At 45.7% G+C, this 17138-nt stretch overlaps 1 protein-coding gene across 1 annotated transcript in view; it reads right to left on the reverse strand.

The window, feature by feature from the left end:
* Positions 1-17138, reverse strand: part of LOC307246638 (protein O-mannosyl-transferase TMTC2-like) — a gene marked incomplete at its 3' end in the record, with an annotated part of 53085 nt that overhangs the window by 24239 nt on the left and 11708 nt on the right. The window contains exon 2 of the mRNA XM_080022624.1: positions 4171-4789. Coding sequence (XP_079878750.1) covers positions 4171-4789 — 619 coding nt within the window. The remainder of the gene's footprint in view (positions 1-4170; positions 4790-17138) is intronic.

Genomic DNA, 17138 nt, shown 5'->3' on the forward strand with positions numbered 1-17138 from the left:
AATGTACAGAAAGGACTTGGCTGAAATGGAATATAATATAATATACTGTAAATATCTATAATGAAAATCAGAATCGTGTTTTTGTTACCGTAAAACGAGCAGTTTTTATCTACATGGGCGCGGGTACGCGTTGCGGAGGCCGCCATGCTGCACTGCCATGTTTCTTCTACGGTACCTCAGAAGGGACAAACCAAACACTGGCTCTGAAGAGGGACTTCGCATTTTTCGCAAAATTTCGGCCACCGTCTCTTCCACAGAGGCCGCCATGTTGCACCGCCGCGGTGGAGGGGTGTTCGGTTGATTGCGGTCTGACAACCTCACCGCTAGATTCTTAACAGTGCGCCTTTAAATGTCTCAGAGAGTGAAATCATGGCCTCGCACAGGTTACTTGACGCCCCGTCAATACATTAGATTTCCGGAATTTGCTTTAGCTCACCCCTGCAACCCTGAACAGGAAAAACAGATGAATGGAGTGATGGATGTACTGGCTGGCTTCATTTCAAATCCATTCTCTCTCTGCTTGTCAAGCAAGGTTTATTTAAATAGATAAGTTACTTATATGGCTTTGACTCAAGCAAATAAATGGCATCAATCAAAAGCGGTGAGGGTGTGATACTTGTTCTGATGTGCAAATATGAAAATTAACACGCGGGAAGAAAGAGGTCGTGTGGCAAATTTTGTGAGAAGAGATCATTTCACAGCTGAACGGGTCTGCTTTGAGATAATTGGCACGCCATCCATCGAGCTGCCAGCTTCAGGCCTCATTGAGACACACGGGGAGGAATAGTCTACCCTCCCTTTAATTACATACTAGTAATGCACAAACCAAATCCTGTCATCGTCTATGCGCGCGGGTTAAAATGTCTTATTTTTCACCGTTGTGCCTTTGGGGGCTTTAAGTAGGATAAAGGGGGGAAAGTATTAGTCTGGCATTGTCCCTGAAAGTACCGGGTTCCACACCTTTGGTGATGTACCGTTTTCCAGGTGAGACTTTGTGCAAGGGTATAATCAAAACCCCTTCTGTCAGACAAACAAGATTGTCTTGCCCAGGATCTGGCAAAAAAAAACAAAACAAAAAAAAAACCTTCAACTCCTGAAAATGTAAAAGCTGTCAAAGATGTATACCTGCCCTCCAGCTAAGAAGGTAGAACTGATGCTCTACTGCTCTTCACACTCAATAAAAGGAAACTACTTTACCCTCGTGCCCTATATAAAGCGCTAGATTTTGCATCATGGTGCTGTTTGTTTGGGTCATTCACAGGCCGCGAAGGAGAGAATTTTTTTCTTTGTTTGTTTTCGACAATGTCGTGGCTAGATTTATGCATAACGATTTTATAGATGTAATATCCGCTTTCAAACTATTTTGCTGCGCGTCTCACAATAACAACCTTGAACCATGAATTATCCTTAAAATAAAATTTCCCCTCGCTCGACTGGAGTCCCGATACCCTTGTTTGGGTCTCTCTCTCATTTTCACCTCTCTGTCCTTCTCTCACCCCTCCCCTATCTCCCTTCATCCAGAATCTCATTCCAGTCTGATTAGGGAGCTAATAGAATGAGAAATAGAGAGTGAAATGAAGTGTATTCTCCCTTATATACGGCAGCCAATTTGCTTTTTTTTCCCCCCATTGTGTGCAGCTTCTCTGAGCCAGCAGTCAGGTAATGTGATGTGAAGGATTATTTCCGCACCTGGCCTCTCCCTCGGACCAATCACGCAACGACAATAAGTCAAGTAAAAATACTTTATGCCGCCATAATGATTTCATCCCATATACCGAATTACGCAATGACGGAAGGCCTGATTGAATTTGCCCACAAAACAAAATATGATAAAAGAAAAAGGCAAACAGACTAGAGGACTAGAGGTGTGTTTTGCGGGCGGCGGGGGCTGAGAAACACCGAGGACAGATAAAGGAGAGGAAATGAGAGCATTAGTTTCCTTCTTTTTCCCTCGCCTGCTCTTTGTGTTCCCATGTGCCGCGAGGCGTCTGGCTCACAATCATGGAGGTGATAGCCCCAGTGGTTGGCCCCCGGCGGTTAACAAGCTCCCTGCCAAGATAACTGCGGCCGGGGCAACAGAGGAGGGCAGTGCCAAGGTGATAAATGTGCCAGATGTGCTGCCGTGCGGAGACAATCGGCGAGTCGATTGTGTCGGTGGAGGGCATCGGTGACATACCCCCATCCCCGGCCGGAGCCCAACGCACAAAACAAAATTTGTGTAACGCCCTCTGACAATCACAGAGGCTGATGAAATGTCCGCGGCGCTGTAACGTCGTCGCTCCGCACATGTTCCCCAGAACTTTGCCGGCATTCCTACCCTGTGATCGCTTTCTAGTTTCGTTTTCACGATGCGTCTGCTGCTCGGAGTGTAAACGTCTCCCTCACCTGATTAAGAGCTTAAGGGGGAAAAAAATAAATAAATAAATAAAAGGCATTGAGACCATTCAAGCCCATGGTGCTGGTGGAGCTGAAACTACCGCTACACTCCTTCTACCGAGGTTTGAAAAAGAAGAAACACAACTTGTTCTCTCCACAGCGATCCCTTTGAGGCCTCCCTGTCAGCCCGGTTTACAGTGAAAGGTTGAACAGCTGTTAATTATCACACCGCCTGAGACTACTGGAAATGTTGCCCCATGGGTACAGTAAAGAGTTGCACGCATGTGTGCATGCCCACTACTGACACGCATGCCCGCACATTTTTGCCAGGAGGGCATACATGAGTGAACACACACACACACACACACACACACACACACACACACACACACACACACACACACACACACACACACACACACACACACACACACACACACACACACACACACACACACACACACACACACACAGGAATGCCTAAACATTTTGACAAGATGTCAAACGGCCGAGTAAACAGTTTCCACGCAAACGCACGATCGCAACTGCACAATGTTGGCTCGCCCAGACGTAGACGGGGACATTTTGACGAGAATAAGAAGACAAGAAGACTCCCATGCACACGCACACACACACACATATGCAAATTCAGCCCCGTTCAGGGACTGTCCTCGTGTTGTAAAGCCCAAGGGGACTTTTTATTATCCTAGTTGAGGGTTTTTTTTTTTTTCATTTTTTTTGTCTTTTTTTTACGAGGACCATCACGTTGGCTGCGCAGCGTATTTTTTCTCATCAAATCTAGAGTGAATCTGAAAACTGGCTTTCCCATCAAACGCTAAGCGCTGGGAGTCAGTGTGTCCCTCTTGTCCTTAAGAACATGGAAGGAGAATGGAGTCATGTTGTGTGTGTCTCTCACTTGGACAAGTTAGAGCTTATAAGAACGGAACCATGTGTGTATCCTTGTGTAACTTTGGACTGCCTAAAATAACACAAATATTGCCAATAAAATCTTTCCCTGTTTAACTATTCCCTTTATCAGATGCACACGCACACACACACACTCACACTCTTGTGTGCACCTTGTGTGGATCTTCTCATTGAAGAAAATTGCAAACGATGGCAACTACGGCTGGGCGATATATCGTTATAATAACTATATCGGGATATGAGGCTGGATATCGTCCGGGATGTTCTGGGTTGATTGTATTTAAATATTGTCTTTAAAGCTGCGTGCAAGTATTGCAGTTTTCTGAACTACATAGCCTTTAAGAGCCGTGCAATGTCTGTGTATGTACCTGCTTGCTTGGTCATAATAACCACAATATTGATTATTGTTTCTGAAATATTTACTGTGTTAATACAGTATCTTACGAAAGCATGTATAGTCATCCCGGAAAATATCATCATATTTTTGATATTGAGGGCCTTGTTCAAAAAAATGTGATATTTGATTTTGTCAATATCGCCCAGTCTTGGTGACAGCTGTGTTCACACCTGGATGGCAGTCTCTCGTTTCTTTATCTTCTTCCCCCCCCCCCCATCACAGAACAAAACACTGAGCAGCTTGCAGTACTTTCTATTAACTGACTCTGCCATCTCCACAGGCAAACACTTCCCCACACTCAATGAAAAGCAAACCAGCATGCAACTTCCACACAAACAAAATGCTAAAAATACACTCCTACATAATTAAATCCACATTCAGGAAGCATTAGCGGAAGGCTGACATTTCCACCTCAGAGGGAAGGAAAACGAAATTGGATACATGAAGGCACCTAGCCGCGCAGAGTTTACCTTGCCCAAAAGCAGCACCAGTGCCTGGCGAAATCGGAGCCTCTGGAACAAGAAGAGGTCGTACACGGCGGACACGGCCAGCACCGTCACCCCCTGCTCCTTCCACAGCATGCTGGCCGCCGCGCACCACAGGCTCCCCAGCATCCACAGCCAGCACCGGATCGGCGGGCCCCCTCCGCTGCACCGGCTGGTCCGGATCGCCCCCCGCGGGTCCCCGCGGAGCCCGCAGTGTCTGGCATAGCAGAACATAGACAGCAGGAAAAACAGCGCCGCGCCCACATCCGCCCTGCCCACCACGCCGGCCACCGCCTCCGTGTGCACCGGGTGAGAGGCGAACAGCAGCCCCGCCAGCAGGCTCCAGAGTCTCCCGCCCAGGAGGGGGCGGCAGAAAGCGGCGAAACAGCCGCTGGCGGCGCCGTGCAGCGCCACGTTGACTAGGTGGTATCCCCACGGGCGGAGGCCGTCCAGGGCGTGGTTGAGGCGGAAGGAGAAGGTGCAGAGCGGGCGGAAGGACTTGTGGCTGCTGCTGTGGGTGAGCAGGGTTCCCCAGAAGTCATCGTAAAGGATGCTGGTCAGTGGGGTCTCCGGGAGAAGGTCTTGGTTGGTCTTGATGGCTCGACTGGAAAGAAGGAGGACAAGCGATTTCGTTTTTAATTAAGGGTAAACCTAAAATGTAATCTCTAAAACATGGATGCCATTTCTTTTTTTATTTTAGTTCTGGCCATTCGCGACCGATAGAAACACTTCTAGAAGTGTTTATGTATCAGGTGTTGGGTGCTATGCCTGACAAAATGGTTGCCAAATATTAGTCATTTTATAATTGAGTGATATACTGTATGATCGTGTATAATAATAGTCTATACATCAATATTCAAACTGGTTTCACCATTTTTGACAGTAAACCTATATTGTCAGGCCCTGTGTTCTCTGGGCAGCGTGAAGCGTGATCGACAGATGTCTTGAGGGGAAAGTCTGCCCAGGTGTAGATAAGGCTCGACAATACAAATGTAAGAAGATAAATGGGCCGCTAAATATGCCACACACACACACACACACACACACACACACACACACACACACACACACACACACACACACACACACACACACACACACACACACACACACACACACACACACACACACACACGTCCAGGTGGCTGTGCGCCCCCAAGGCCGCTGTGAAATCCGACAATTAGCGGATCATTATCCGAGACAGGAGCTGCACTGGTGTACTCTAACGGACTGTGACGAATTCGACTCGCTACTGGAATTCACAAAACGGGGCCACGAATGGCAGCAAAAAACAACAACAACATACTGCTCTACCATCTAATTGTCAACAAAATGTTCAGGATCATAAGAAAATAATGATAATTTACACCTAACGTGAATTCACAGTAGAGCAAATGAAGATCGATTGTGTGTTTTCTAAGCACAAATTATTAACAAAAAAAAAAATAATCTTTGGGAAGTACAATTCATCAAGATTAATAATAGCGGAATAATATGTCAAGAGATGAAGATGAACGACGAGAAAAACCCTCAAACGTGCTCATTTGAAGCATCTAAGTGCAGGCAACCACGGGCCCACCGGTGTCAGTCAAGTCGGGCCAGCGGGCCAGGAAAAATCTTTTGCTCAAAGTTTGTTTAACTTGGATGGTTGTTGTTTCCGAAAAACCCACCAAAGGGACGAGTGGACTTTCCTTCCACCTCAGCAAGTCCTTTATTGCAATATTGTAATTTAGTGTAGAAAGCACTTGAATGGGACAGAGAGAGGGAGAGAGAGATACAGTAGAGATACAGTAGAGAGAGAGCGAGAGAGAGAGAGAAAAAGAGAGAGACAGCGGGATAGCGATAGAGCGAGAGAGTGTGGGAAGGAGCAGGGGGAGAGAAAGAGAGAGAGAGAGAGAAAACTCACAGTGAAAGACAAAGAGAAGAGTGCACTAGCAGATGAGTTCTCAGACGTGGTGAAAAAGGGCGAGGATAGTTAAAACACGTCGTCCAGGATCCTTTTCCCTCTTCCCACAAACTGTCGCGCTCGGCCCCTGACGCCCCCCCCCTCCCCCCCCGGTCCCCCCGTCCCCCATCCCTCGCCCCTCGCGTGAGCAACAGTGAATTCCTCCGCTTCCCAGGATTGTTTTCTGAGAGGGAGCGCGATAGGAGGAAGAATACACTTCAGCGCGGCGCGTTTCCGAGGCGCTGCATCGCATTTACACTACGCTTCATCTACAATGCGCCTTCACCGAGGAAATATTATCAATGTAACGGGCAGGAAAATAGATTAATAAATTATATATACATACATATATTTTTTTTTAAGGGAGGTGAATATCATTAGCGTGCATTATTAGAAATAAAATTCCGGGTGACGTTTTTTTTCCGTGGCGTTCTCTAATAATATTTTTGGCGCTCCATGCCTTAGTATACCCAAAGGAGATTACTGTGTATGGACAAATTCAGACATATTTAAATCACCCCCACACGCGGGCGCACACACGCACACACACACGCACACACACACACACACACACACAGACACACACACACACCATGAGTTGTATTCTGACTCTACGGTCTCTGTACCTGCGTTGATAAATAATTGAAATATTCAAATCACCACCACCAACCTCCCCAAAACAGCCGCCATCCTCTGCTCCTGCCTGATGAGTAATGAAAAGAATGGATTAACTGCAAGCTTTTGACAATGGGCTGTATAAATGTGTGTGTGTGTGTGTGTGTGTGTGGCTGTGCATGTACAAGCATATGTGTGTGTGTGTGTGTGTGTGTGTGTGTGTGTGTGTGTGTGTGTGCAAATGCGTTGGGGGTTAAAATATGAATATGGACACACTGTGAGGAGTGTCAGAAATTGTGAGTGTATTGGCATGACTGTTTGCATGTTTGCATGTGTGTGTGTGTGTGTGTGTGTGTGTGTGTATTGCTATACTTGTGAGGACTGGTGTGAGTTAATGTTTTGATTGAGGACATTTTACAAAGTGAGGACATTTTTGGCAGTCTCCCATTTTTTTCTCTTGTTCATTGTGTGTGTATGTGCGTGTGCTTGTGCATGTACATGCATGTGTTGGGGCGTACAAAAATAAAACAAAAAACAAAAAAAGGGCTTACGCTGTGAGGGGTCTTATTGTGTGCGTGCGTGTATTGGCACGATTGTTTGCGTGAATGTGTGTGTGCTATACTTGGTGCGGATTGGTGCGAAATTTTAAGCTTTCGAGCGAGGACATTTTGCTGCCCTCTGTCTTCCCCCCCCCATTCTCTCACTCACACACACACACACACACACACACACACACACACACACACACACACACACACACACACACACACACACACACACACACACACACACACACACACACACACACACACACACACACACACACTCATAATGCGCGTGTGTATATGATTGTGTGTGTGTGTGTGTGTGTGTGTGTGTGTGTGTGTGTGTGTATGTATGTGTGTGCACACGCTCGCCCTTGCTGATGGCTTCATTGAGGCATGCTGGAGCGGCGGGGGCCAACAGAGTGGTCTCCCGGAGCGACTGCCCTTACAGAGCAGCTTCTTTTGTATTCCACTGCCGTATGTGGGGCAGGCAGCCCAGCGGCAGGGCGCTCCATTCAGATCCTCAAAGTACAGGAGGGGTTTGTTCCTTTCAATCCCCCCCCCCCTTCCATGGAAAGGGGGGGGGGGGGGGTTTCCATTAGTGTCTGAAAAGAGTCATTAGCGAGGCTGAGTTTAGGAGAGCCGTTTGGGATGGTGAGGTCTTCTTTCACCTGTCCTCGGCTTTCAGAGCAGAACAGAGCTGGCGTGGTTGGAGTGTGTGGGTCATTTCAATATGCAAATCAGACACTCCACTGGACCCCGGCAGTGTGATCTCCTCTGTACTGATTTGCGTTTTTTTTTTTTGGGGGGGGGGGGGGGGGTTCCGTGTGTCTTCCGTTGCATTCCAAGTCTCTTTTCTACAAAACGACGCACTGCATTTTCACGTTTTTTTCCCATCAATATCTATAGAGTCGTTTTGGATTTATTTTCATTGTTTGCACCAAGGTGGACCAATTGTTTTGTCTCATTATTCTTCAAAGAATAAATCTCTCTGCTAATGAATTATCCACGCTCTTTCATCCAGCTCCACACATGTTTTTATACGAGATGACGCGCCCCCCCCCCAGGAGGCTGCAGGGTTATGAAAAGGTCTGAAACTACTTAAAAGACTTTCTTAATTGAATCTGTGAAGTAAAGTTAGTTTACAGAGTGTGGGGATATGCACATATTTAAAGTTCTCTCCCTCTCTCTCTTGCTTCAGTTTAAATGTTCCCTTTTTATGTACTGATTAATCAAAGCCGTATTAAACTTGGGCTCAGTGTAAATATTTGGGCGTGTGGCCAGCCTGTTTGTCTGCAGCTCGCCTTCCTACTCAGCGCTAATAAACGTCTGGAGTATAAACCGCCGCCACTTCGGGGTAATCAGAAGCGGCTGAGTTACAGCCCTTTGTGCATCATCCGCCTCTCCGACGGCCGTAATGAGATAGATTAGCCAACAGTCATGAAAACACAGCAACGCGAACGGCTTATGGACATCAGCCTGGACGCTATTTCATAGATGTCATCGCTACTTTCCGTCCGCAGTTCCTTTCCTCTTCCTCTGATTTACCATCCCTTTTAACCTCACAGTGCTTCATTTGTTTCCATCCATCCGTCTGTTAGACAGCTGGACGGACGGACCGACGGACGGAGGATAAAATAAGCAACAAGGAAAATGATCTAAAATAAACATTAAACAAGAAAAAAAAAATATATAATATTATATATATTATAATATATGAAAATATACAACAAACCTTAAAAGAAAAATCGATCAAATAGAAAAAAAAAAATCAACATCAATACAAAACAAATTTACCTAAAAGTAAACAAGAAAAATAAACGAATAATCCATCATAAAACTAAATCTAAAAACAAAGAAGAAACAAGAAAAAATTGGCAACTATAAAAAAATAAATAATAAAAAGAAAACGTTTTATAACATGGTCTGGGACTTTGTTCCTGACTCTCCTATTGGCCTCGAGTCTCGTCTTCAAATCTCACTTTGTGATCCGGGCCGCCGAGCCAAAATCTATCAAACCTCCACCTCTGATCTCGAGCAACCGCTGAACGCGCTCATGCGTGCAAATGCACGCTGCGGCACAAAGCCATCGCTCAGGCCACGGCGGGATCTGTGCGGCACTACGGGGCAGGGCGGCTGATTAACGGCCCGAGCCGGGAGGAGACGCCGACATAAATCCATATCACACTCCGTGTGTGTGCTCCCAAGGCTGGATATGAAGAGGTGGAGGGGCTGAAGAACAATGTCATCGCACCTTCTACACCTCCTATATCTCCTTTCTCAGCTACGTCACTCCACTACTTCAAGTATGTGCCCGACACACCGCAAGAGTCGGTGCACGGCAAGCGACACTGCCACGCAACAGTGAATTAATACACATTGGTCAAGACCACACACGTGCGTCAATTATAGAAACGATTTAATGACGGCATTAACAGAGTGTGTTATTAAATAAATCATCACATGACATATTAGGATCAATATTAAACACGGGCAATATTAACCCAACCATAAACACATTCCCTGCTTCAGCCGCTTCGCGGATTGCAATCTGAATGAAGTGAAACGGAATGGTCGTTAATTAACTGTTCATCTCCTTCTGAAAGCTACATGACGTGTTGGAAACTGATGGATCAAATTCATTTGGGGACAATGCTATTTAGAACTTGTGAAACGTGAGGGTATCTCACCGTTCCTACGACTCATTGATTTGGACTTCATATAATATAGTCTTCGGGCGGTGCATTTTCATGTGGGTTGGTGTGAGTGTGTGGGTGTGTGGGTGTGTGTGTGTGTGTGTGTGTGTGTGTGTGTGTGAGTGTGTCATGCCCAGATTACCTCCGTGTTAATCCAACGCTAACAGGATTAGAAAGTGATTATAGAATTTATCATGCTCTCTTAAACACGCATGGGGCTCAGCGGTCAACGGGTAATCTGATTAAAACCGGGGTTGGTGTGTGTTCTATGCGAAGGCTGCACGCATCCGTATTTGCATTTTCGGCGTAAAAACATAACGTGTGATTTTGAGCAGTCGGCATGACTACTGACAAACGTTCTACGAATGTACGAGTGTCGGCGGGGGGGAATCAAATCCCAGGGCCCCAAAAGAACCAACGAGGCACTGTGGATCTCCACAGGTGGCGCCGGCTGGAGACATTGTCATCTGGTATCTTTCTTTCCCTCCTAAAGGTATCCATCCATCACGACGCCGGCTTGGATCAGCCCATGGAAAGCCATTAAGGACGACCGGCCCAAGTGATTAATTCATCGCTCACGCTGGTTATTAGGCTCCGTAATCTGGGCAGCGTGAGGCCGCCGCAGGAAAACACCGCCAGAGAGCAGAGACGAGAAAGTGAGACGGGGGGGGGGGGGCGCTGGGGTGAGAGGGTGAGAAACAGTTCACCCGTTCTACCCGCGTTTCTTTGTTAAATCCGACTTGTCAGATTTTCTCATCACTTTTCATTCGCCGACATTGAAAGGCCCGAGACCCGTTGAACATTCAGGGCGACGCAAAACTTCTGCACTTTTGATGCCATTTCCAGATGAAAGGGACGGGGGCTGGGTGGAATTTGTGAGTTGGAGAGTTTTATTTTGAAAATAAACGATAATAGCCAGGCATTTCTATGGATTATATTTGGGCATGGATATCCTGCGATGAGCTCGTTTAAAATCTGTTGGCGTGCAAATACAAAGATGTGGGTAAATGTAATATATTGCAACTAAGAAAAAATGTAGAAAATACTTTAAGAAAAACACAAAAAAAGGTATATATATTTTAACAATTCCTAAAACAGTCTTAAATGATAAAGGTCACATAAGAGGTGAACCTCTAAAGCCACACTGTTTAACTGTTTTACCCTAAATAACAGCTTCAAAATCATTTTGATGGCACACTGACTTGTATAGAGAATGGCACCTCTTTCATTCCCCCCGCCCCCCTGAACGCCTGTTCTTACACTATATAACTTCTGTGTTTGAGTAAGAAACCGCAGGAAAAGTGTGTAACACTTTACAGCACTATGTCACTTTCTTGAGGTTTGGCTCCGGTTAATGCTGTTTTTTTCCCCCGGGTTAAATGTATTGGGGAAAAAAAACAAACAAACAAAAAAAAAATACCAACGATACATTTGTCGGTAAAAATGTCCGGTGATAATGCTCACACAAAACGTGTGAGGTGCGCACGTTTTGTGTGAGCGGTGCGCCTGTCTCACCCTCTGACTCGTGCGTGCGAGAGGATCTGCCAGGCCGAGCACATCTGGTACCCGCACCAGTAGCAGGGAGCCCCGCTCCGCTCGATGGGCGGACTGAGTGCTCGAGAAGCGGCGAGGTCCGTGCAAGCGGCGCTGTGACCTCGGCGTACATTGTATTTGCGTTCGTAACATAGATTGTTATTGAATCGTGACCGATAAGGTTCAAATTTGTCCGGTAAAATGTATTAATTTCAGACACCGGAACAAGCTTTACGACAATGCTGTAAAAGCGCAACTGCGCTCAGAAAATGTAGGGGCGGCAAATCCCAAAAGCTCCATAGTGCTGCTTTAATAATGAGCATTTCTTAAGGCTTCCCTTTCTTGCTTAATGGCTGCACTGGAAAGCCGTCAATGGATGCAGACTTCTAATAAAATACTTCCTTTTTTTTTTTTTTTTAAATCAACCATTACATCACAGTTCAGCCCTGCTGGATACTATCGTCTTTCTTCAGTCTGTCACTTCAGGAACTCAGCGTTGCGGGTGTGCCCAAACATCGCACGTCAGTGGGAGCTCGGGCAGAACAATGCCCCGACCCCAAGCTACTTTCCCACACTCAGTCCCACGCCACGCTGGTACCAAATCCATAACCCTTCATACGAAACTGTGCCACAGCAGCCGGCGCTCTGGTCAAGGTGGATTAATGCTTAGTTTAGCAGATGCCGCTTCTCTCTATAAAATAAGAAATGATTTCATCGTGCCAGCTCGGAGGCAGCTATCTGTTGTCCGATTCGGTCGGAATGGCCGGATGGTGATAAACGCCCGATGGACGGCGTCCAAAAGACGGCCAGGCTGGGACGCCATGAGAGGAGAAAGAGGGAAAAAACATTAACCTGGTTTTCATCTCAAACATTATATACAGTATATGGCTGGAAAAATACATACGACACACCGGAATGAAATTTATTATGTACGCAAGGCATTAACCTACATTAACGTGCTCAGTTCACTGGGTCTGTCCACCACTCGATTAAAAATAGTCCATCCTACACCCCATGCTGCGCTCCCGAGGGTGCATGGTGCAAAATTAAGAAAAACTAAGGTGAAGCAAATGGGCCATTAAATGACTTAGTTTCCAGCTCATATAAACAGTGGCATGGTCATTAATTCATTTGATGTGAGTGGATTTGCAATTCTGATCTTTGCTGCTCATAGACCAATGCAAAAAGATTTGACGCGTCCCGGTCGTCCTATTGCTGCTGCACAAACCAAAACCCTTGTGTCTTCAATAAAGGTGCACTGTGTGTTGAGCAATTTTAGTCCGGTGCCTTTAACATAATCACTTCCTCTCCGACACCGAACGCACCAGCTTCTAAGACATTGATCCAAACTGATCCAGTATTAAGAGAATATCACCAGTCAACTTACGCACACTGGGCTGCAATATGTTTTGCTGAGACAATCGTGACCAACTTTCTGGATCAGCTATAACCGGGTTGATGCCCAATTATAGAATAAATAGCTTAAGGTAAAAAAAAAAAAAAGAGTTATCCTTTAATTCTTTCTCCACGTACAGGTCTTATAGTGAGTGAATCCGTACTGAGTTGTAGTGTGTATTAGGAGTAGCAGTTTGCACGTTTATCAAGGTTGTCGACTTTTCAATGGCAAAACGACCTTAGGTGAGGTCCACCCATCTGTTCACCTTTACTGTGCCAAAAAGGGCGTGCGTGCGCGCGCACACACACACACACACACACACACACACACACACACACACACACACACACACACACACACACACACACACACACACACACACACACACACACACACACACACACACACACACACACACACACACACACACACACACACACACACACACACACACACGTTGAGTCCTGGCCCGTCTCTATCACGTAAATTGGAGAAACAATAAAAAAAACGTGATACTCAATGTGGGAATGTACTAGATGTTCCCACCAACAGACCAACCTGCAAGATCTTTGGCCAGAAGTTTGAATAATCACTCTGTAAAATATTCATTAAAAACGTATGAACTCCACAGTGTTCAAGTCAGGGAAGGTGTTCAGGGAATGGGTCACGAAAAACAACATTTTCATGTGCAACATGGATCCCCATCAGTGAGGCCCAGCTGCTTTGCAGACCCCACGCTGAACTCCTGCCTGATTAGGATAAATTCCACACACACACATACACACACACACACAGCGAGAGAGAGAGAGAGAGAGAGAGAGAGAGAGAAAGAACGGTGCGACCATGCTCCCGTCGCCCGATCTGTACAAACAGCCAATGAGGAGGTGCAGGTTTCTGCAGAGGGCTCTCAGCTTCAAAGGAGGTGAAGCAGGAAGCTCAGCGTCAGGAAGCTGGCCGTTGCTTTCATGTCCCCAGTAAAAACTTCCTGATTAGGGGAAATACTAAATCAAAAGGTCTATTGCATTATAGGCTTTTGGGGATAACTGTTCCCACAGTTGCGTGACATGTCACAGTAAAACGTAAATGAATATGCATCGACATTTATTTCCATTCACGATCATACGCGCACACAAGCCCAAGGCTTCTACTCTATTCTGCACCTTCAAAATATTTTTTCTTTTATTGGAAATGCTATAATTGCAATATCGTTTATAATCTAGGCAAATTAATTCCACTACTACCATATCACTTCACCATATCACCAAAACAAACCTATATTTGAACATATATGGAACATATTTCCAGCAGCGATTGGGTTTTTGAATAAATGTGACTATTTTATATTTTGTTCCAGACGGCTGCATCGGTTAGCTGCCTGTATGGGCACTTCTGCTCTGATAGTCATGTTGACAGCGATATTTATTTATGCGCCCTATTGCTCGCCATCTCAATTTGTGCCATGATGTAGGTGCCTACGAGCTGCAAAGCCAAGTGTCCGTCTGGAATATTAAAAACTTAACCCTTCTCAACTGCACAGAGATGAAGGCAATTGATAAACCCAAGAAAATCACCGAGGCGGTAACTCAGTCATTCATTATTTAGCACATTGATTCCTGGGCTCCTCTATGATATTGACCATATTCTCTTTTGCGCGTACAGTAACAGACTTGATCCGACAACAACCCCCCCGGCTGCCACCTCAGCTGAAAATGAAAGGACTATAACCCGAGAGAGGTGTCAATACGGGCTCGTAATGAGCTCTCAGACTCTGGAAAGCCAAGCTGTGGGCGGAGGAGGATCAATGGCTAAAAAAGCAAATTTACTCTCCCCGAGGAACAGGAATATGCAAGAGGCACCGAAGCTGAGTTCTAACGTGGGAGGTATGGTGCTTAAACAACCTCACATCATAGAAAACTGTGAAATTAATTTAGTTTTGAAGTGGCTAATGGGAAGGTCCACCGATTACAGGTGTCAAAGGGAGATGTGTGAATACGTCTCGGCCCCAATGAAAAGAAGCAGCTCCATGTGTGTAGAGGAAACAGCCCCTGTGGACGATGGAGTCCACCGCATTGTATAGGAAGGACAAAGGTTTAGGAGTGTGTGAAAGACATTAAGATTGAGAAAACCCCCCCCCCCCCCAAAAAAAAAAAAAACCAAGAGTGTAATATTTCCCACCTCCCGTGACAGCAAATTACCACCTCATACCCCACTAACAACCCCAAAGACCACCACCATTATTGTATATACCCGATGGAAAAAATGAGTGCTAAAGAGTTGAGTGTTTCCCATTGTGAGAGGAGCTCCTGGACATGAAATTTATTAGCGTCTCCGACAGCTCGGCCCATAAATACAGCACCGGCCCCATTGTACCGGGTTGGAACCGACTGCGATCGCTGTGTCGAGGGGCCTTTGATATGGGAAGTTTCATAGGCTTTGTAAAAATCCGAGGCTTTCACAATGCGCCGCTCTTATCAGTGTGCCAGGAGTGGCAGTTTCCCAAATCTAACACCTTCGTCCCAACGGTGAAATTTAACCACGGGTAACAAGTCAGCTGTGTATCGAGATATAAACCCCACCAATTATTTCAACGTGCTTAATGACAGCTAATTGCGAGATGGGGACCCCGGGTGGGTGAGGGGCGGAGGGGGAGGGGTTCGTCGTAAAAGAGAAGCTTGACTGGAAAATGACAGATCAGACAGAATGCAGATCTCATCCTCTCTGGAAAAATACATACATAATGCAAAAAATAAATACATAAAGCACATCATGCATGATTATTTTCTGTACAGGCTATGGAAATGATTCCATCTGTCAGTCAGTGGAACTGGCGTCTTTTCCTGCTGCTATAAATACCTCACACTCACCCATTTCTGAGCGGAATTGTTCTGCTTTATTCTACTATGGCCCTCATCCCAACCAACAATCACAAATCTTCTACGCCTTGCCGATGAAGCCACAAAGTCAATCATCTCAATATTTTTTTTTTGGAGGAATAACTCGATATCGATAATTTGACGATTTTTTTGGGAGGGGATGACTATCGGTGCTTTCATAAGACATTCACACACAAGAAGTATATGAGAAACAATCATTAGTTATGTGGATATTATGACCATCGATTAGAAGAGCAACAAGAACAGTGTACGAAGCTCAGCAGCATAAGCCTTAAAAGGCAACATTTCACTAGATTGCAATATTTCAATAACCAAAATCCCAGACACTATCTAGTCTCAGTGCTAAATTACAAATTCCACTACTTTCACCGTCATAAATAACCACCACTTTGTCCTTCACAACAGCAGGTGAACCCATTCCATCTTTCCCCACCTCCTTAATTCCTTTGACCCTCATCGAACACACACACACACACACACACACACACACACACACACACACACACACACACACACACACACACACACACACACACACACACACACACACACACACACACACACACACACACACACACACACACACACAGTGGCCCAGTTCAAGAAAGCTGGTGGTGTTGGCACAGTAACCTATAAAATTAACTTTAATTAAAACCAGTGCAGGCCTGTTGATTCGGTCCTTAGCATGCCCGTTCAAAATTCAAGACTTTCTAATGCATGCTCGTGCAAAAAGCGAGACTTCCGAAGACATGTTAATGGCACAGTTTAACAAAATGCCAATGATTCGCTGCCGGGTTCCACAATGGAAGATGAAACTGGCAGTTAAAGTCATACACCGGGGAAAGACGCTCTTTGTGAGCCCGCCCCTCCCCGCTGGCTCGCTGTTTATAGAAAGTTTATTAATATCACACGTGTGGCTTGTACAAATTGCACCAAATTCGACACTGCACGTCCCCGGCAATACACCCGCCATGTGTGAAGTCGATTGGATGAACAGACATACAGAGATTCCTCCCTTTATTAGTGATAAGTTAGATAGAGAGGGATTTTGAAAACTGGGGACGTGCATATATACAGAACGGTTCAATCCAATAGATATGGCTCAATGTTGCTCTATGGAAAAAAATGTATTTGAGAAAACTGGAAGCATTTTTTTCATCCCCCCCCCCCCCCACACACACAGTCCAGCCCCAGAATTATAGTAGTTGCACATTAGTCATCAGGTTCACGCACATAAACACCCATGCACGCACCCATTTACAGACGTATTAAAGCAGCGCCGGGTGCACACAGCACAGATAAATCCATACCCACACAAAAAACAACTAG

The sequence above is a fragment of the Zeus faber genome, assembly GCF_960531495.2.
Source record: "Zeus faber genome assembly, chromosome: 21".
In the NCBI taxonomy this organism is placed as follows: Eukaryota; Metazoa; Chordata; class Actinopteri; order Zeiformes; family Zeidae; genus Zeus; species Zeus faber.